General features: G+C 40.5%; 1 protein-coding gene across 1 annotated transcript in view; it reads left to right on the top strand.

Annotated features, from left to right (window-relative positions):
• Positions 1–3,839: 3,839 nt before the first annotated feature.
• st3gal2 (ST3 beta-galactoside alpha-2,3-sialyltransferase 2) overlaps positions 3,840–23,084 on the top strand; it is a 38,744-nt gene continuing 19,499 nt past the window's right edge. The window contains exons 1-2 of the mRNA XM_061076462.1: positions 3,840–4,091; positions 4,133–4,318. Of these exons, the coding sequence (XP_060932445.1) occupies positions 3,840–4,091; positions 4,133–4,318 (438 nt within the window). The remainder of the gene's footprint in view (positions 4,092–4,132; positions 4,319–23,084) is intronic.

Here is a 23,084-nt window from a genome sequence, read left to right as displayed (position 1 = left end):
TTGGGTCCTTCGTCACTCGCAGCGCCGTCGCGTCAGGTGGCCTCCGCGGTGCCTGATAGAAATCCAACACATGTTGCAGTGGTGGAGGGTCTCCAGCAGAGATCGACAGAGACCTGGACAACTCATCGACTGAAGTCAAGCAGGACAGAATGTTCCGCCCGGTCCACATCCGTTTAGAGACTCACACACTCCACCATCAACGACAATAACTCCTCCATTCACTTGTCTTTGCTGCTCCCTTCATCTCTTTCAGACATTTTCAAGGTCCAAAAAAATTAAATTGATCTATTTGTAGAGATTGAATATTAAATAACCCTAGTGATGTTTTTCATTAGGGGTGTTCAATCTAAATTGTTGTTTTCTTTACCCTATTATGGACCCTGTATATTTAAATACTTTATAGTAACATCAGGACCGGTTCCTCTCTACAGAGGCCGACATGTTGTTTTTTTTACAGTAGTCTAGACTGGACAAAACAAACACCTTATTAGTTTTTAGGACAACACACTGAACATTTATACATTGATACGCTTTTCAATTACGTTACAAATGGTTTATTCTTTCAAGTTTAACGTTCTATTTGTCATATGCAACTTAGCACAGTGTCAACAGTACAATGAAAGGTGTTGGACAAGAAGAAACCGGTCAGCTCAGCAGTGTAATAGTTAAGGATACAATACAAAACAAAGATCAATATACACTCAAAGGTGCAGTGTTACACTAGAGTAAAATGTTGTATATACTGTTATTTTGCTGATGTTCTCAGTTACACACAGCATCTATTGCTGGCAGAGGGATCCTTACATTTGTCTCTTTCCGACGATTCTACATTTTTTCCCCCTGTTAATACTTTTTGGGTATTTTTACTCTTGTTGAGGGTGAAGAACAGAGGACGTTGCACATTGTAAAGCCCTATGAGATATATTGTGGTTTGTAAAATATGAGCTATACAAATAAAATCAATTTGGAATCAGTGCAGGTCATGACCTCTGATTTAGAAGAAGATAGTATGAGCTATCATACGTTGGTTGACAGAGCTTGACACACTGCAAATTAAGAAAACACATGCAAATTAATAAAAACATTTGTCTTTTGCCTCAGCTCGTGGTGGTCTCAATGCTCGGATCCACCTAAAGACAAGACACTCAAACGATGGGGCATGAGGAGGAGGCACCGAAACAGATTTAGCTAACAAAGGGACAACAGTGTCTGGATTTATTGTGAGCACATGTTCCCCCACAAGTGCATCACATCAGCTTAAATCCTGTTGCGTTAGTTGCTGAGGCAGAGGATGTCCGGCAGGAAGTTTTCTGCAAAAAAAACAGACAAAAAAAAGCAATACAGCAGCATCCGTGTACAGAGAGTAGACCTTTCTTTATTCCTATAAAGGTGCTTCTTCCTGGATCTGTTGGCTGGCCCTGCACCGAGGCAGCATCCAGACCAATCACCTGCAAGCACACCTGACTCAGCTAGAAAACACAGGTCGGCTGATACGTGTACTTGAAATTTATTTAATTACCTCTTAGTTTTTGCTTACAGCAGACATTTCAATCTAGGGTACAGCTCAACATAAACTTTATGGTGCACTACTGTCTAGCATGTGAGCCAATTGGCTATTCATGTCTTGCAGAAGTTGATCCTTTTGCTCTTCTCTGGCTGGACTGTGTTTGAGGATGCGGTCTCTCAGTCACACCTTCTCAGACGACGAGTTCCATACACAGAACAATACATTCACAAAACCCCCTCTGTGTGTTTTTGGGTGAGGAGGTAAACCACACAGAGACACTTAAATATGACACTTCACATTTCATCTCACTTACAACTTCCACCCCGCCTGTGTGATCCTTTCTGCAGGAAGCTTTTACCAATTAATAAAAAAAGACAACTTCCCATCTCCGACTCTGTCAGGACTGAATATTTAACTTCAGTGTTCAGGACGTGGACAAAAGTGAACACATGGCAGTGAAATAGTCACAATAAATAGTTACGATAAATTAAACCATAGGCCGGGCAATATAGCCAGATCATATCAAGTTATGATTTTTTTCACATCAGTCAGTATCGATGAAATCCTGGTAAATGGTTTTAAGTGTAAAGACTGATTTTGGACTTGAATGAAGATTATGGTTTTAAATTCTTATAAACACCAAAACATTTTACAAATCTGAGGTTGTTCCTAAACATTGATATTCATATTTTATTCATATTTGTATATATTTTCTATAATATTATCTATGTGTTTCCTTACAATAGAATATTGCATGTTACTTATTATTACTGTTGCCTATTTTTGACTCTTGCTGTTGTGATTTTTTTGTGAAGTTTGCGTTTGGTTTTCATATAAGCCATAAGTCGTTTTTACCAAACCCCACTCGAATTATTAACATTTCATTCATGTATTTTGTATTCATGTTGTGTGTAATTAACTAAACGTTTATCTGTCAGAAATATTCAAATCAATCAAGATACGTGAGACATTTTAAGAAATGTCCTCTTTATTAAATATTCATATGAAACTGTAAGAATGATCATGTTTAATTTTCAGTGTTTTAGGTGTTAAATTTGGCCGTGCACCTACAGTCTCGACTACAACTACAGTCCTCTTCACATCATTTTGACCTTTGCAGTCTAATACTCTGTAACCTGGAAAGTTACTGGAGGATCAAATGTTCTGCAGCAGTTGACGCTGATGTGCCCAGCCCTGCATTTTGAAATGGAGGAGATAAATACTGGTAGTGTAATATATAAGAGGTACAATATTTCCCAGTGTGGTGCTAATTTGTAAATACTGTATGTGCATCCATGCGTGCTGATTTAATGGGCCTCTCTATAGGGACTTTAAACAATCAGTAATGACTTCAGTGTAGTTTGCAGTACGTGCACCAACAGGCTCAACCGCGTGTACATAACCCCTATAGTGTCCCTGAATTAGTTTACACCAAACACACAGGAGGGCCACAAAGACGAGGTTGATTGGGATTTTTCAATCAATGAAAAACTGGGAAAAACAGGGGAAAATAATGAAAATAGAACTAAGTGGTGAGTCATCTCACGGCTATACATGTTACAACAGCCTGAGGCTTGATGAAGGTGTGTCATGGATTTGCTGTATTGCACTATTCCTAACATGTCTAAGAGAAAGTGAATGCTCCATTAGAAGCTTCTTTACAAACAATGAGTCACCACACTGATTGATGGGATCGGGTGTAAATGCAGAAAGTGGCTGGTGTCAGGCTACTTCCTTTTTAAAAAATGCAAATTTATATAATCTATCAAATTGCTTTAATTAGATGCTTTCACTGAATTTATATATACAGATTTTTTATATTAATTCTTTAAAAACTTTTCATATTATATATATATAGAATATGTTATATTTATAATGCGCATACATACACACATATATGCACATGTTTACATACATACAGTACATAATGTCCATATATGTACATATATATATAAATATATATGTAATGTCTATTGTGTCATTATATATCTTTACTTGCGTATATGAACATATACACGAACACAAGACAAACATCAGAATCAGAATCAGAATGTATTTATTGCCAAGTAGGTTTACACCTACCTGGAATTTGCTCTGGTTGTTGGTGCATACAATGAACATAAAAACATAAAAACACAACAAATACAACACACATAAGAAAAAAAAAACAATATATAAAAATAAAAATATATAAAAGATAAAAGATAAAAGACACATTCATACGCACATAAACACACTGTACAAGTACACACACACACACACACACGTGTATACATGTGTATTTACTGGTGTTTGTGTGTGTACATGTATATAACGCTGTGAGTCCTCCACAATGAGAGTGTGTGGGAGTTTAATTGTGAAAGGGTCCAACAGGAAGTGGTGTATTGAGGCGGGGGGTGACAGCGGTGGTCGGCGGCTCTCACAGGATCGAGTCTCCCGGGAACTCAGCATCTCGACGCCGCCTCCTGCTCCTCCTGTCCCCGCTGGTCACTGCTCACTGCTCCCGGTGCTGGAGCCTCGCAGCCCGGTCCCTCTCCACGGATCCAGCCCCTCTCTCCCCCCGGTACCCGGTACCCGGTACCCGGTGCCCGGTAGCAGCTGACGGGTTCTCATTGTCTGGTGTAGCTTCGGGAGGAGGAAGGAACCACACATTTAGATTCAGGCAGCGTGAGGAGCTCGGTGCCCGGAGCGAGGAGCGAGGAGAAGCCGCTCGGTGCCCGGAGCGAGGAGCAGCAGCAGCGGCAGCATCGAGCCCGAAGGACCGGTCCACAGCGAGGTGAGGCTTCTAGAAACATCCTAGCTTCTGTGCTGGTTCGTGATCTGTGGGGTTTGTGTGGATGTGCACACACAGCCCTGTTGTGTAGGTGCTGGTGATGATGATGATGATGAAGAGGACCATCATCCTCCTCCTCATCATTCTCCTCATCCTCCTCCTATGTGTGCTGCTGGTGTCGGAGGCCAGCGGCTCTCTGCTGAGTCCTCTGCCGGACGATGGGTCCTCTTCTCCGCATGAGCCCTCTCACACACACCAGGCTCCCTCCAGGTGTGATTTGACCTTTGCACGCTTTTCTTAAAATCTCAACAAAGAGGAACTACTACGAAGTAAGATCCTGTTGAGAAGAAAGTGAAGTTTCTGGACTCATAGTTGAGTATTCTTCTAGAAATGTAGGATCCCATGTATCCTGGGAAACCCCGGAGTACTTTTCCTGTTATTCAAATAATCACAATATAATATTTATACAAAATATTCTGGGAATAATCTTAATTTTTGTCCTGGAATTCTATTGAGCAATTCCAACCTATACATACACATACATGTATGTTTATATGTGTGTATATGTTCTATCATTATACATCTATAGACATATACAAATTTAAAAAGACACAAACCAAATCAAATCTCCTGCTGTGTTGTTCATGAGTGAAAGATAAACAATATAAATCAATATTACTTGTAAGCTTTGATTTAAAGTGTTATTTCCTCCAGTGTGAAATTGTTGTACCTGCGTATTAACCAGTGTTTTCATTGACTGCTACAGTTTAATACAGTTTAAAGTAAGTGTTCTAAGTATTCAAGTATGAATTTTCAGGAAAAAGTCCTGTAAACTTTTTCCTAGAAGGAGTTGGAAGTGACAATGTGCCGCAGTCTACTTTATGGTTTTGACATTTTGATCCCACGTGACATTAAATGCAGCGACTTGGGTCGAGCTTGACATTTAAATATCATTTCCTGCTGCGTTTCCTTCTCTTTCTCTCTCCTCTTTTCCCTCTTTCTCCCCCCCAACACGTTCGCTTCACCATCTATCATCTCCTCTCCTCCCCTTTCCCCTCTAAATACTGGAAGGATCTATGTGCCATCAGATTTTCATAAAAAGAGAAACATGGCCAATTTTCAACCTATGAGAAAAGCACAGTAAAAAAAACAAAACAGCAACATATCACGTGAAATAAAAACATTTTATCCATTTTGTGCCATGTTCTAAAAACTAGACTGACATCATTAAATCTCCTCCGTCGTCTTCCCCCTTCCTCTCATTTAAAAGAACACAACAACACTTTATCCTCTAAGAAAACCCAAGGGGCTTAAATGTTAGCAGGGACATTCTCACACTAGTTTAGCAATCTGGGGTGAGAAGTGTAATCATCTTCCTCTGGACCCCCTGGTTTAATTATGCAAGTGTTAAAAATAACCAGTAACAAAATCAAGGACAACAGCAACCATCAGTATCATATCACTTCACAGGTTTGATCCAGTTGTTAAATGTGTTGAGATCCAATGTATGCCACCTTGTTTGTTTTACCAAGAATGCAAGAGCAGACTTTGACAGAATGAATCACTGTAAATCTACTGTTTCTAGTTTTAAATTTGGAAGTTAATCAGCCCGCAGTGGGAACATTTTCCTTATGTTTTCCTTGGAGGAATTTATCAACCCTTAACGTCTCCTCCTCCTCCTCCTCCTCCTCCTCCTCCTCCTCCTCCTCCTCCTCCTCCTCCTCCTCCTCCTCCTCCTCCTCCTCCTCCTCCTCCTCCTCCTCCTCCTCCTCCTCCTCCTCCTCTTGCTCCGTCCTCTCTTCTCATCAGTAAAGCTGGAAAACAATTAATTTGTCTAGTTATTTAAAGCTAGTGCTTAAGTAGATGATGTCAGTGGATTAATTAAAACTCTGCTGTTAAGATACACACAAGTAAAGAAATGTCTAAACCAGCAAAACATCTGCATACAGATTTATTTTAAATTTGTACTCATGCACAGAGTAGACATTCTCATGGTTAATATTTAACTTGAGGATTTTTCCAATACCCACATATTAAAAATTAGTATACGTGCCTGCAAACTAAATATGTGCCTGCAAACTAAATGTGGGGAAATTCATGAAAATGCCGGAAAACAATCCAACAAATAAAATGAATAAGAAATACAGGATATATTTATGTTCACAACAGATGTATAGATAACCCAAAAGTTGAAATAAATGATAATAGAATGTGTTCAAACAGGGTGAAACGTCAGGATTGACAGCTGAGACTAGCTTGTGATTGGTCGAGTGTGTGTATCGGCAGAACCTCGAAACCACAGCTCCACTGCAAGATTTAATGCATTTATAAAAAATGTGAATTGCCTGGAAAATGAAATGAAAAGCAACATAGACCTTGGATGTCCAGGAAAGTGCCACTTCACGAAAAATGTACGAGATAGAAACCCTTTCACGTGCTTCAGACGTGTCATGTTCTCTTTTTCACTTCACCACAAACACAACTGGTGAAATACTGTGTCACAACATCCGATTATAATATCTCACACACAATCTATCAGAGTAAACACTGGTAAAAATGTAAACAAAGACGTAAATACCAGAATAATAAATAAAAAAAGGATTTTAAATTAAACTAAATTAAACTTAATAACTAGAAATATATGCATCCTCGATGTTGCCAGATCATTTTTTGTTACGTTATTTTCACACACTGATCGTGAACGTTATCATACATCTTCAGGCAGTTTACAAATCAGATCAAGAGAGTGAGTCAAGAGTCGGACTAGTGTTTAGTGCAGGAAGGTGAGGTGTCAGCTGACAGACTTAGCACTGAGCCAAGAGGTCCTAATAGGATTCTAACCTTTAAACCAAGCGTCTATACACACACACACACACACACCCCTCCCTCATTCTACCGCTGCTGAATTCTGAGAATACTGAGAACAGATTTGAAAAGTAAATCCCCTCACTAGAATGACACAAGTCGTCTCAAGGCCTGTGACCAGCCGACCGCAGCAGCCTCAGCCCACAGAGTCGGTACACAGCAAAACTACCTGTTAACACTTCTGAAAACAAATTCGCACATTAACACGGCACAGTGTTGTTTCTGTCTCTTCAGGAGCACAGAACACACTTAACGCTTTATACAGGCACTTAAGAAGAAAAGTCTCTCCTGGATTTGATGGCAGAGCTTTTCCAACTCAAAGCGCAGGTGCTGCTGTTCAGTGTGTCAAATACTTTAAGCTCATTTTTGCAACTGATGTGGCTTTAATGTGATGGTTTTTAATTGCAGCCTGAATACTGGTAAACTAACCAGCAGCACAGCATAACAGGGGATGACTGTTAACCTGCTGCTAAACACCAAGGTAGAAGAATGTCTTGTCCTAAAGTAGAAGTACAAATAATTATGAAGTGATCGGATAACCTAAATCATTTATTTGTCATTTAACCCACATCCACACCTAAATGTAATAAATTCTTCCCCAGCTGAGGATCGATTCCTTCACTTGGTTTGATGGCAATCGGTTCTGTATTTTTGTGTGTAATCCTGCTACCAAATAAACCAACAAAGAAACAAACCAGCTAGAACTGCACTCAGTAGAGAGCATTCCAACGCCAAGGCCCAACAATCCCTTTAAATTAAATCAAGCTGCACTAAATTGCACACACTCATAGGTATCAGTCCCCTGAAGGTGTCTGGTTGTTTCTTTCATCACAATCTGTGAAGTATTCTCTGGGAAATCCGTTAAAGTGTCCCCAGAGAAAAACAACAACCTTGGCCCATATTCCACCCTTTCAAGAAATTTGGTTTTGTAGTTTTTCCGTAATCCTGGTAAAAGACGAAGAGAAAAACGGCAACTAAAACGTAACCTCCTCGGTGGAGCAAACCAGGCTCAACCCACTTCTACCAAATGCAGCGAGGGCTTTTTGATTAGGTTTTTATTGTTCAGAAACAACAATCAAGGAGGTGAGTAGTTTGGTTTAGTTTCCAAACTTCCTCCCTGAGGCCTTTTCAGGGTAAAGTGTGTCTGAAACCTCAAATCTACTGCTTAATGAGCTGAAGAACCAACCTTGAGGTAAAAGGCCATTGGTGCTGATGAGAGTTATGGGCGCTCATGGACATCTTGTGTTAGGGTGAGAGGGGGTGTTAATGTAAAACCTGTAAAAACCACATGTACTAGGACAAAAGCAACGCGTTTTATTTTATTTTCTCAAAGGCTCACATACACAGCCAAGGACAAACATTCAGTTAATCCTGTAATTTTAAACTACTTACACTGACTGTATTTTCTTCTCTCTCTCTCACACACACAGGAGCACCCACTCAATCCAATCACTGTAAACTGCTTAACTTGCTCACACATGTTTAACACCTTTATCCACACAGGTATTTTAATCAAACGCTGAAAACCACTTAGTGTAAAACCGAAGAGAACCTCGTACTTTGCAGCGTTGTGTCACATTATTTATGTAAAAGATTAATAATCAATTCAGTCCGACATTTGTTAGCGTAACGGTCCTGATGTCTGTCTCTAATTATTTCTCCAATAGAAATCACATAGCTACTCGAACCATCAGATGAGACAGCACAGTCAGTGTCAGTCCATTTATTTCCACTCTGTTTGTCTAGTTAATAATCGATGGTGTCTGCTAGCGCTGATAGAGGAAACACACGCAGCCATTGACGGCCGACCGGGAGATTTTCTACCACTTTGCTCACGGAGCAGAGAGAAGAAAGCACGATTTAAATTTAAATGGATGCCACATTTTTACGGAGCGATCAATGCGCTGTGTTAATTCAAGCTAATTCCTCACGTCACAGGCTTTGGTAACAGCTTCAACAGTGCTCTTGCATTATCTAGCAAATAAATCTAGAGTTAATCCATAATTTAACAGATGAGAGGATGGAGATCAATACCATCCTCGGCTCTTCAAGATGAAGCTGGAGCCGGGAGGCCGTTAGCTTAGCATGAAAGGGTTGGAATTAGTGGTAAACAGTGACTTTGCTCTTTTTAAATGACAAAAAACGGCCTACCAGCTCCTTAAATGCTCACTTCATCAGCATCTTATATTCTAATTCTTCTCCTGCGTTCAGTGTTGGTCTGAAGAAGCTACGCTAACTGCCTGCCGGCTGCACCTTCATTTTTTATGGACAGATATGAGATTGGTATTGATCCTTTGATCTAAAACTCAGCAAGTCCATCCATCCTTTCATGTTCTTCCACTTAACCGAGGTCGGGCTGCCGTGGCAGCAGGCTCAGCGGGGGAGCTGGAAAGATAGAATAGTTCACATTAGCTGTAGCTAATTATTGAACACAAAAATGATTGGTGTGATAACTATTACATAACATATTAAAGAATCCAATAAAGACGCTGGTTAATTTGGTGCACTTTTCCTGTTAAATTTCAGTTTGAACTTGATGCCCAACATTTGTTCGGATTTACTTTTCCCCCGTTATCCACTGATTGTGTTGATTTCAATGAAATGATTCCTCTAAAAAAAATGCATCTGATTTAGATGCTGTCATGTCCTGGTCTTTTATTGTGAAGTTTTCCAAACAGTTGATTCTGTGGAGAATTTTGTGTAATTGAATTTGTCTAAGTACTTTTCTTGATGTGCTGTTTTAAAGCAGTTTTGACCGAAATGCCACCTGCGATGGTTAAATGGTTGTGAAAGTTTGTCTATGAACATTCCAGCGTCTGAACTCAGCTGAACCACCTGAGCAGAGATCACCATCACGGTCTCTCACCTTGCTCTGAGTGTGGCGCCGTTGATTTTCACCGTATCATCAGAAATCTGCAGTGGCGGATCAGAGGACCTCTCCAGTTTGTCTAATGAACTAATCAGGAAAAGACTCATCTAGGCTAATCTGATACCGAGGGAACAGACAGAGTTTTAATGGAGCCGCACAAACCGATTGTCTTTTCTTCTTCTCTCTTCTCTTCTCTCTTTGTGTTTAGTTTTTGCAATGACAGTGCCAGTCACTTTTCGTCCACAGGGATTTCAAACTGGGTTAACACACAGGTCATCCTATTGATACTTCCTCTCTCTCTCTCTTTGTCTGCTCCTATCCACACGCATTACTCACAATGGGAGTTTGCTCAATAGTACAATACATTCACAAGCAACATTCTCAGAATAAGTAAGCAGACGCTCGTCGTTGAGTTATCAAACTGATGTTCCTTCTTCTGAAAGGAGAGCGTAGGTGACAGACGTACTGGGTGAAGACAGATGGGGTCTGTTAGGTGTGTGGTGGCCGGCAATGGTTTTCATATAGAGTGTTTGTAAGTATGAATGTTAACATCAGCCAAAGTTATGTGTGGCCTTTTGTGTCTGTTTGAAGTGCAGCCAAACGACTTTAGCCTGACTGGGTTCATTGTGTCACGTTGTAATGAAATCAATAATTTCCATCCTGCTGTGAGTTGCTGCAGCCTGAGCTCATGCAGTCTGAGCTCATGCAGTCTGAGCTTGTGCAGTCTGAGCTCATGCAGCTCAAACTGTTTTACACACAATGCCTCAATGACAAATTGATGAGGTGGAGTCTTAAAACAATTCCTCTTTAGTGGAGTCGTCTATACTACAACAGTGGAGGTTAAATAAGAGTGGAAGGTGCAACACAGATCATGGTTTCCCCCATTTTGCACTTTTCCGTTTTACATCCCCTCAGAGCCCAACACATTCGGGAAGCCTGGCTATTGATTGGTGCAGATTTGCATGTTAGGGCAGAGCCGACTGGATTCATTCCTCCCTGCTTTTCAGTCTTTATGTTAAGCTTACCACCTGCTGTCTGTACCCCTATTTTTAAAGCAGCGATATGAAGGTGGTATTGATCTTTTCATGTAAATCTCAGCAAGAAATGTGTAAGTCCATCCATCCTCATGGATCTCAGCAGGGTAGCCGGGGAGCTGGAGTAGTTGATCAGCTACTATACGTGGTTAGTTAACACACTTATGATGTAGCAGTGTGTTAGATATTATATAACATACTAATAAATCCAGTACAGGTGGTGGTTTAACTTGATTTGTGCAGATTTACTGAGCGAATCCAATGATTGTGTTTCCGATTAAATGACTTGATTTCCCTACAAATGCAGTTTTCACGACTGTCTGCTCTGATCCTCTCATCTCTTTCTGTGCCTTTTAAAAGCAAACCAGAGTCAATGGAAGTGGTTGTGATGGTTTTAAAAGGATGAAGTGGAGAGAAGGCAGCAGCATTACTGTTAAAATCAAGTTAGTCTTCAGCTGTCCGTCAAGAACAAACAGCATAAAAATACTCAAATACATTCCAGCATGTCCTGTCAAAGCCTAAATATCAGTTTTGGCTCTCACAAGTGGGAGCATGTTGTCTGGTGAAAATAACCAAAAGTCCAGCTTGTCTCGTGATGAGCGTGATCAGTATCAGTCAACACCGACCTCAGCCAGAAACTCATTTGCATTTTCTTGTGGCTGCTTCACAACACAAGCCCCATGGTTCGCTATGGTCAGAAGCTTTTAATGTGAAGCAGAAAGAAGGCGTCTGCACTGAAGACGGTACATTTGCTGTGAACCCTGCATCTGTGGGTCATTTCAGTCAGAGCAGGAATAGGAGACTTTGAAAGTAAAAATCAAATCAAGCACAGATTTATGACGTTTCTATGTCATTAAGTAAACTTTTTGCATGGGTATATATACAGTTTTGTCTGTGGGCATGTCTTGGCTCTTAGCTGATAAAGAACCTGTTTGTTCAGAGCCATGTATTTACATTTACGTGTTTTGCTGCCTCTGTCTGATCATATCTCTGTACATTGTGCTGGTGTATTATCCCAGAAAGTAGGAAATTTCACTTTTCACAGTTGTCAGCAGGATTAGGCTTGTCTGCAGGTAGCTGTTTACATCACTTGCTGGTGACAGACCCAGATCCCCCCAAGTAGCCCCTGAGCAAGAGCAACTACCCAGTGTGCACCAGTTGTCAGGCTACAAAGAACATTGATATTTTCTATGTAATACAGAGCAATATCTGACTAGTGCCTCGCAATGTGTCATAGTGGCTTTATAAGAATGTGGCCCTGTCTCCCAGCTCGAGTCAGCCCATGTTATGGCCTCCTCTTTGTTCCACATGGGTGGTAGGACGGCAGACATAACCGCCCATCACATCAGATTACTGCTCATCCGGGGGCTTTGTTCTCTCGGGATTAGCGTGCCTTGCTTAAATGGCCTGTCCTCACCCGGGAGCACATCTTTAGACGCATTAATAACTCTTTCACTTAACTGAAGATCAGCTTTGAAAACATCTCATCCTGGAGTGCCACATAGCGAAGCAGCTGACGCAACCATTGCTATTTCAGTATCAGCTCTACCACTGCGATCATTACTGGTACCCGCACTGATCTCATGACCCCATGTCTAATGAACATAATGTGATCAGAAATCCCCGTGTCACTGATTATCTATGCAATATTTTCTCGTTGATCCAACTTGTGGAGAATTCTCTGGCAGCTCTGTTCCTTAAGGTTAAGAAAAAAAAGTATTTCTTCTCTGTCTGTCTGTCTGACTCTTTGTTGTACGGCAGCTCAGACAGGGCCAGTTCTCAGGGTTTCTGGCTGTCAACAGTTCGCTTCATCTTATCCATCTCCCAGAAACCTTCTTATCCCTTTGTCTCCTCTCACCAACTCATTCTCTCTGTTGAGCACGAAAGGGCACCCTGGGGAGAGATTCCTTCTGTCTTTTCAAGAAATGTGTAGGGCCGAGACCTAGTTCACAGACTTCCCCCTAAATCAGCAAGGCTCGGCTCTGAGTCGCCACCTGACAGGAATTTAAGAAGTTAACAGCGGTTGAATATTCAGGACATGAAAGCTGTCAAACATATTAAAATCATAAGATGTCTAAAGATGGACGATGATTCTCTACTCACCCCTACTATCCAGGAATGAAGCCAATATATCCTGGATATGAACACTGGGTTCTTGGGCCTTTGGAGCCAGATTCTGTGAAGTATCAATAGAGGGGATTTTCAATCTCGGCAAACCGCGAGTCACTCTCAGCTTTCAATCGTTACCTTTCACCCTGTTTTTATAGCATCACAATGCAACTTTAAACCAAACTTAGCAAACACTGACATACATCAGTGATAAGGACTTCCTAAAATGACAGAACCCTGACTTGAGATTAATGTGTTCGATGGGTTTCTGGATCTGATTTTTAGTTTGGTCCAAGTCCCATCTCTTGACATGGAGGAGGCTGGATTTAGATGCTATACTGCAGCCAGCCACCAGGTGGGAATCGAAAAGCTTTGACTTGACTTCTGGGTGGTTCATCAGTCAATGATGCAAATAACAGGTGGGGCTTTAAAGTTACACCCCCCCTCGTGTCCCTCGTAACCAATGGTAACCACTCTCCTCTCACTCCACTGCTGTAGCTTTTCCATTTAATAATTCTTTGCTGGCTTTAAACCAGTTCCACTCTGCTCTCAAAGAAATGAACAAATAAGCAGGAATCGAGGTCAAAACTGTTACGGTTGACTCACACAAATATTGATGTGAGGATAACTTATTGACTTATCACCGTGGCAACACTGACAGATTCTGAGAAGAAAATCAAAATGCATTTGTATGTAACGTGCAAAGTATCCAAAACAACTCTATACAGCCGCTTGTTATCCAGAGAACGTGTGAGGCAAATTAAATCAGCACTTACAGTAACTGATGCTCATCATCTTTTCATGTAGCACATGGGACATGTGGCTTTCATACATTGAATCCCTATTGTGCGGTTAAAGTTGAGTTACTTTCTGTGCTCATAATTGTGTATCTAAGCACAATTGTTAATAGAAATGTTTTGCCTCTGGGACATGGTGGTGTTTCTGCTTTGCTTAAGACATAACAGAATTGACTCGGATGACTCAGCTCATATTACTGCACTTTGCCTCAAGTTGTTTCATAAACTCAGCTGTATACAAAGCAGCCTTTGAAAACTGCCCCATTGTTCAGTCTCTGTATCCACAGCACAAAATATTGACTATGCTCCTTCAACTTATGTAGAAATACATCCTCTCAGTAGCTGACACTGCCTCTGGCTCACAGAGCTTATTCTTGGTAATTATAGCTGCCAACCTAAAGCAGCTTTTCTCTTTCTCTATGAGTTTTCTTCACGGTGTACTGATGCAGCAGTTTTCTGTTAACAGCTCCATCTTTCATGTTGTGGCAGATACAAAAGCTGACTAATGATAGATGGCTTATAAAATATAAGAATGTCCAATTCACCCTATTTCATTGTCGTTTGAAGAAGATTTGCCGTGTTGTCTAGACACAATGTTGCGTCTGGGGTTTATGAGCCCTGTGATATATGTGACACAACAGATGTGTTGCTGACTCGTTGCAGAATAGCAGAGGAGTCCTTGTATAAACTAAAAGCACAACATTTGCAACACAGAAAATGTAGTTTTTTCTTAATACTTATTCGCATCAAGCTGTCAAATACGTTGTTCAAGTTCTGTAGTTTTAATGCACTGGTATCGGATTGGTCCTCGGTATCAGTCAATATGACAACGACTAGAAGACAACCACTCTTGTGAATGTTTATAATGCTATTAACTGTTTATACAAGTATACAAATTTAAATAGAAGCTTGTTGCCAACTTTTACAGCTTCAAAAATGTGTCATGATACACGATGAGGCTCATTTATACCACACGTCTGATACTCGTATGGAAACTGAAGGAGACTTCTGTCCATATGCGTTCATTACCTCTATATTTATCTTCTGAAAACTTAACAGAGAAGTAACACTTGAAGTTGTCAGGAGTGGTTTAGCAAGTTCAAGCAAGAAATAGGGTCAATATTTTGGAGAAGACTTTGCGAGATGGTAAAAAGGGCAGATTGTTGTGCAGCAGCAGCTCTCAGCTCCCCATCCTCTCCTGATATTGTTGGTATGTGTGTTATTACTGTAACGTTATCTCCTGTACACATTACTGAGCCAACACGGAGGATGGAGACTGGGAGACTTGCTGACCTCTGTGTACATGGCAGATAAGAGACACACTTGTAATGATAACACTGTTGACAGAGCATAGATGTCACACAGCAGCCAGACAGTCCAGAGGTCTATGGAGAAAAGGCTGATACCCTTTGGGTTTGCGACAAGAGCAGTAGTCCAAAAGCAATGTCGTTCATTCCTGCCTGTGTTTGGATGGATCGTCTCTGCAGCAGTAGCAGCTGGCACTGGGCCTCAGGACGAAGGACTCTCTTCCTGGTTTTTCCCTTTTGTATTCCTCTCGTCTCTCTCTTTAGGACCGAGGACTAACGGAGAGAAAGGGATGGGAGGGGAGCAGAGGAAGAGCCCAGAGACACTAGCAGGGGCTGCAGGGAGACGAGAGGGAGGAGAGACAAGTGGTTGGTTCATGCTGTGCGGCTAAAAATGAAGCAACCGTGTAAAAGCAGACTTGCCATCTGTGTGCTTTGGCTTTCTGGTTTCTTGCACCTCTCTTTATGATTTGGTATCTGAAACTTTGGGTGTGTAGATTGCTGTAGGAAACTCATTCACTCAATCCTCCATGCAGACAAGTCAACGTGCAGAAATACAGCCGTGCACCTGCGATGCATGGAGCTGGTCACTAAGCTATGATTGGACAGCTGCTCTTTTGGGAAGGAGAGAAGTGACTGGTCAACAGTTCTGGTGAAGCTGCGTTTCAAATGCAGGAACTTTCTCTAGAAACTATAGAACCTTCGAAGGAACCACCAGGGTCCAAATTGAGTTCCAGGGAAATCTTTTTACCCCTTCAAAAAGTGAGGTAGTATTTTACAATTTTTTTATTTTTATGTACACACACACAAGTACACATACAACACAGCATTTGTACAGAATGTTTCCACTTTATTTTGAATAGATAAAGAGTTATTCATATAAATATAAGTCATTTAATTTGGGACATCAGCAATCTTCAGCGCTAAATGTCCCAATTACTTAACAGGCACATTGTGGGATTTCAGCGTGGCAGAACCAGCCCATTGACAGGATGAGAGATTTGTACTGGTTAATTTTAAAGCAACACAAATCAACATTATGGTTGAAAGGTGCATGTAGGTCATGTTGCATTAGCTTTAATGCAGAGAGAAATACGGCATTGAGCGAAGATTAAAAAGTGAGCAGGGAGCGAGTGGGAAAGAATGTGTTTGTGACAGCACGGGGGTGAGTGATAAGAGGCTCAAGGAAAGAAAACAGGTGAGAAAAAGAGGTGGAGGTGCAGAGATGCAGTAATCAAGGCTTAAATGTAAGGCAATGTGGCAGGTATGACTGGTGTCGGTGTATCTGTGAGATAAAGTGTTGGTGTGAGACGCATGTGTGAGAAAGTGATATCAGGCACAAATGTGAGCAGCGCTGTGACAAATAATTGAGATCAGAAGGAACTACTGCGCGGATCCAACTGAAGAGAAGAAAGGGAGGAGAGGAAAGAGCAAGTTCTTATAATTCAAACTGTCAATTTATGTTCCATAAAGAAGCATAAGCTACAAAAATAACGCGCCTTAAACTCGTGAAGCATTGGCTGAGTCCTATTTAAATACAAGTCATGTTTTATAAAGATTTTTACAAACCGCCTTGACACGGGGCGGCTGAAGAATGGAAGACAATAAAGAGAGAGAGATTACGAGGGGACAGAAACGGGTCAAAGAACAATGATGAAGGGTGGATGGAGGAAAAGGAAAAGGGAGGAAAAATTGAGCCGGCAGATGAAAGCGGGAGGAAGAGGTGATTGTTTTGGGTGATAGGCCTCGACACTGGTGCCTTTATGCAGCTGTCGAGGAGGAAATATTGTAACTGTTCTTTAAGTGCACCCATTTTTTCCGGTGATTGGACAAATGCGATGCTATCCGATTCAGAAACAGACTGTAACGTCTCATAAATCCCAGAAAAAGAAAGTTGAGGGAACAACTAGAAAAAGAGAGAAACCCCTGTCCCTTTCTTTTCTTTTTTTTTGACCACAGAGTGAAAGGACTTGTCTTCTTGGAGCAGGGATAAAAATGAATCAGAACCAATGCAGGACGATGACTGATTAAAATAAACCATGTTATAACAAGAAAGGATATGATGTAATAGAATTTCAAGTCCTATGCACTTCTTTTTTTTTGTTTAAAGCTTCCTGTGGGGTTTTGATCACCGGCAGCAGTCGTGTGTTACATGATTTATGTCCCTGCCACTATAGTTCAGACTCGACTATGTTTTGTTTTTTACAATTGGTGTCGGGCAAGCTTTAGGAAACAAAGCAATGTGCCAACACAGGCAGAAGAAGAACATTAGTCAGCAAACACAGATGAAAACAATACAGGATTTGAAATAAATACTCACCTGTGACTTTGCCCATAGTACATATAGGAGACATCATGCTGGTGCCTGTTTCTTGTGAAAACTCAACAATCATACAAAGCAGAATTCATACTTATACTTGATATGAGGTAATAGATTAGATTTTATAGCTCTCTCTGCATACATTTGCATATTTACGAGGGGACATTGATTTCCCAGTGAGTCCTTAACACGTCAAGCAACCGAGTTAGAATTAATGCCACATATTAAGAACACGACACGTAAAATGATTGCTTATTTATGAGCTACTTGGCATAATTATGAGGAAACTATTACTCAAGAACATTCATACTTGCACCTCAAGTACATATGGAGGAGATGGTTTGATTACACTGTGATGTGATGATGTTTATATTTCCATATTAATGAGGTAAAACTACTCGCTCTTTGTCCCTTTGTACTATTCCTATTGTTGAAATTAATATTTTCCTCCTGTCGTGTTGACATCCAGCGATTTCTCTGCATTTTGTTGTGATTTGAGGTTTCCCTGTTTTCTCTCAGTTTGACTCTGCCTCTTCCCATCGTCGTTTGAAGTGAGCGTTGCTTCAAAGCAAACGCTTGTCAACTGTCTGATGGCATGTATTACTGCTGTTGACACAACAGACCTACACAGTCCTGCTTTGACACCAGAAAAAGGATCTGGTTTTTAGCCCACATCCTTTTTTAAAAGACGTTCACAAGCTAATCAGCAGGAAAATGCCCACAGTGTTCTAATTACTATATAAACAAGACTGTTATGGAAAGCAAAGAAATGGTTAAACCTGTTTATGCTGCTAATCCTCCCAGTGCTTCGACCTTTTAAATATCTTGACATAAGTTAATATTATGAATTCTTCCATGTTCCCAAACTGCATCTCCATAGGAGAGATCAGGAGGTGTGCAGACGTAGCTACCCACTCTTTTTCTTTCCCATGTTGAGATGCCTCATTAGGTCTGTTGCTTTAAACTCTTTTCTCACTATCATAAGGGTTAGAGGGTTTATTGTAATCACCAGCGTTTGTCCGTCCGTCTGTCACATAACTCTGACCCTTTTAATCCAATTTGGATTTAACTTAGAAAGTCAAAGGTGAAGGTCACAGCACTGGACAGTTTGAGCCTAATGCTAATGCATGGGAAATACATTGAAAGCACATATACTGTACATGAATATACATGTAAACATATACAGAGGGGTTTCATTTAGTTTAATTTTACAACATTGATCATTTTTGGTTACAGGACACATTAACCAACAAAATACATATATATTGCTCATCAGGTCTTTGATTTATTCCTGCACGGCTTCTCTCTTCTAATGGTAAAATTCATCTGTGTTTCAAACATTTTAAAAGTGTAGCTCATAATGAATATTTAAGACTTCATGCAGCAGCAGAGTTTTTCTGATTTCTAGTTTTAATCATAGCTCGACTCAACTGTGTAATATCGTCTGAGTAATAAAAACCGATGAACTGCAAAAACACAGCAAAAAGCCATTAGTGGCTGGTTTGGTTCTCGTTAGGTTCATTTATTGTTTGATAAGTGCTGTTCATATAATAAGTTGTGATGAATAACCATCACATAGCAATGCCCCACTTTGTAACGCGTTAGTATTATATTATGTTTAATCAGAGACTTTGTGACCAAAACTATTTTAATAAACAAAAATTGCAAATGTCACGGGAATGTGTAGAACACAGAATACCGATGTCGCCGTTAATGGCCACAAACCTCTTTGTGCCGCGTCCGTTCACAGAAGAGAGAGAGCGGTCGTGTGGGAGATGATCGGGTTCGGCTGAAACACAGAGTTTGTCAGGATCTCATCACACTAATCAAAGTGCAGTGTGATGTGGAGGCGAGATCAGAGACAAATAGATCAGGCCCGAAGCAAAGCGTTAACACTTTATGAATAATTGTGTATATTTATTCGAATGTGTCGCCCTGTGATGATACCTCCTCTTACAGCACTGTTCTGGCATCAAAGGGAGGAATTATGTTCGGTAAATGAGACGTAGCCTCAGACGAAACATCTCCCAGTCAGCATGAGGTATTATTGTGGCCAAAATTAAAGCTTTGCCAGTTAATGGCTTGTGTTTTTCAGTCTTTTCATGGGAGGGTGTGTGTGTGTGTGTGTGTGTGTGTGTGTGTGTGTGTGTGTGTGTGTGTGTGTGTGTGTGTGTGTGTGTGTGTGTGTGTGTGTGTCTGCGTGCGATGGCTTCAGGCAGCCGGCAGTTAATTTTTCTGTTTCATGGCTCAAACAATGTTTTAAGTGCGTTAAAAGAACATTAATTTGATCGTTTAGTTTTTGGATGTCACGATGTGGAACAATGACATTTGTTACAGATAATTTTTTACAAGAAAAGACAAGTGTAAGCTAAATATCTGTCGATTGTTACTTTGATCTCTCACAGCAAAAGAGATGAAAATCTAAACCTGATCAACCACGTGTATGAGATATTGTATCAACAGTAATTAAACTAGCTTTTCTAGGTATGAACAGTTATCTTCAGTCAGATTGTTGTGGATAATAAAATCAAACAAGCTACTTTGCCGTTATATGTTTATCTTGATTTCCAGAGGCTTAGCTGTTACAGATTCCTAAAGAAAGTTGAGTCTTGTTGCCGTAAAAGAGGCTCAGAACAGATCATGGATTGATTCAGGAATCTGTCGCCATAATAAAAGCGCTGTGTGACCTCTCTGGCCTCTCTGAGCAGCACGTCGGGGACCGAGTGTTCGTCAGGGCCTTTTAGTCTCTTCTATAGTTGGATCACACACTTATTCTCAGTGGCTCTTCTCCTTCTGTCTCTCTGTCTGTCTCACTATGGCAAAGCATTACAGACGAAACGTGCTTCTGTGACACACAAACACCCTCACACAACATTAGAGATTCATGATGCACACTAACAGTCAGGCATTACTCATTTGAATTCTTCCAACAGAAAGAGGTCTGATGTTTTTAATTGGCCACCGGGGAGCTATTGGCTATTGGAGGGGTCTCTCTTCTCTCTCTGTCTCTCTGTCTATCTTTATTCTGTACCTTCCTCTCTCTATCTCTCCTCTCCCGGCCTCCTCCCCCCCTCACCATTTGCAGCAGCTTCAGGTGAAACAGTCGACTTCCCATTCAAGTCTCTCCTGCTACTTTGTTATTTTAGTTTTTCGTCAAATGAGATTGACTACATGGCGATTGCTTGTACATTCCACGGCCACACACATCAAAACAATGGAGGCATGGAGTAATAGGCCCGTTTGTTAGTAGCTGTCTCGCCCCCTCATGTTGTGTCTCGCCAAGTCGAGAGCGGAGCGCTGCCTTCAGGGTTTGACAAATATTAGCAAAATAACTGCTGATAAAAAACAGTGTGCTGATCAAACTGGGAGGCGACCATCTTCATCAGAGGGGCTGCTTGGGTTAGATTGCACAGTAACAAATAAAAACAAACTGCTTAATAAAAATAAACCAGACAGTTGACTAAAAGAACATCGGGCCACACAAGAGATAAAGCAGTTAAACTGAATAAAACTAATAAAATAATAGAAATGCCAAACAAACTTTCCTGGGAAAATGGAACGTGAATTGATAAATCTTTAATTATATTCATATGCACTAAAACTGGTTATTTGAAGAGGTGTGGGCACCCTTAATGGACTTTCTCAGGCAACGGTAGATTATATCTATCTGTAGGGATATCGAGTGTGACATTTTTATTTTATTTTATTTATTATTGTTATTATTTTATGTAGGTATGTATGTTTGTGTGCGTGTTTATCTTTATTTATTTATTATTATTTTTTTTTTTTGTATGTATGTGTATGCAGTGAAGTTCGCCTGCATTTCATTGTGCAACTTGTGTGGTATGTGTCAATGTGTTTTGTAGGTTCTTATTGGAAATTAATAAAAAAAACATTGTTCAAAAAAAACAAAAAAAAACTGGTTATTAAAGAATCAGGCCTCAGCCATACAAGGACACTATAGCTAAACCACACTCTGTAAGGTGCAAGAAGGTTCTTGGTTCATATCCCGGTTCGCCCGGTGTCTTTTTGGGTGGACTTTACATGCTTTCTCTGTGTTCTCCGGCTCTAGACTGGTCCATTAAGGTCTACATTTTGGTTTCCCTGTCATTGAGTAATTTCCCCTCAGTTTGATTGTAAGTAAAAGTTAATTAAAACCTGAGGAAATCCACTGAGAGAAGAAGAGCGAGAGGAAAGATGGTAACAGGAAGGAAATGAATAACTTTATTTTAGCGGAATGAGAGGGTATTTATATTTATAGGGTGGAGGCCTGAACCTCCTCTAGCTGCTGCTCTCTATCATGTGGAAAGCTCTGCTCACAACCAGCGCTCTGTCAGCCTCCCTTCCCTCTGCTCCACCGCTGATTAAAGTCTAGACTGACTGAAAATAACAAGATTCTTCTTTCACACTTTCACACTTTCGCACGAAGAAACGAGTTGCACTCTATTCAAAATAGCTTTTCATCTCAAGTGATTTTCCAGGGGGATTTTCTCTTGGACTTTCCTATTTAAATATGTCAGTCATAAAAATATTGGAACTTTTGGATTATTTTTTCTACAAATGAGTTTTGCATCCTCGGCTGTGTCTTAGATCTGACGTTATTTGACGTATGATAAGATTTTGTGTTAGAGGAGAACAATTTATATTTTCTTTTAACTCTTATGCTACTTTAAAGGGCTTCGCTGCTTTTCTCAGTGATGTCCAGTGAACGACTTCCCTGCCTGTGGGCGTGACATGCCCTGTTTGTGATGCTAATATACTATTTAAGTTGTTGACTTCAATCTCGGAGAACCACATTTTAATATGTGAATTTCCCCTTGACCCCTATTCAAGGTGTTTAAGGTGTTACAGTATGTCCTCACCACTTATGAATTTCTATTTATGCTTGGGAACATGGTGCTCCTGTAAAGTGTCTTGGTTTCTCCTCAGTATGCAAATTCCCATCTGGTGTGATTATCTGTGACTCTTTGTCAGTTTCTGAGACCTCGGGGGGGAAACTAGTGACAGTGCTTTCATCTCCAATGCAAAGAAAAGTTTCCACCTACCTTATTAAGCTACAATAACCCGAGTGTCCTTATTAAAAATGCATAGTTTGAAGCAAAACTTTTTAAGTTAGGATAATAGAAAATAGCCCCAAAGGTATTTTAGGAAATGTGCATAAACCAGTGCAAAGACCCATATATAATAATGACCATAGGGTAGAGATTTTGAAAATGCATTCACCTTTACAAACGACAAGATAAGAGACCTTATAAGAGAATTATATTTAGTTTATCATATGGTTTAAATTAGATAATTGTGAAATGGTACTATTACTATTTAAAAGTTAGCATTGCCAGATTGGGGTTTGAACAGTGCATCGCCTCTTCAGTGCTTTTCATTATTTTTAAGGTCATATTTAACAGATGGATGGACCACATTAGATAAGCAGGTGTTCATAATTTTTTGTCCATCCTGTTGCAGAAAGGGATGAGAAAATGTACAGAATGGCCCTTTTCGCATGTAA

This window comes from Limanda limanda, chromosome 8 (genome assembly GCF_963576545.1).
Source record: "Limanda limanda chromosome 8, fLimLim1.1, whole genome shotgun sequence".
Taxonomy (NCBI): domain Eukaryota; kingdom Metazoa; phylum Chordata; class Actinopteri; order Pleuronectiformes; family Pleuronectidae; genus Limanda; species Limanda limanda.
Note: the sequence above shows the minus strand (reverse complement) of the source record. Positions and strands in the feature narration are given on the sequence as shown.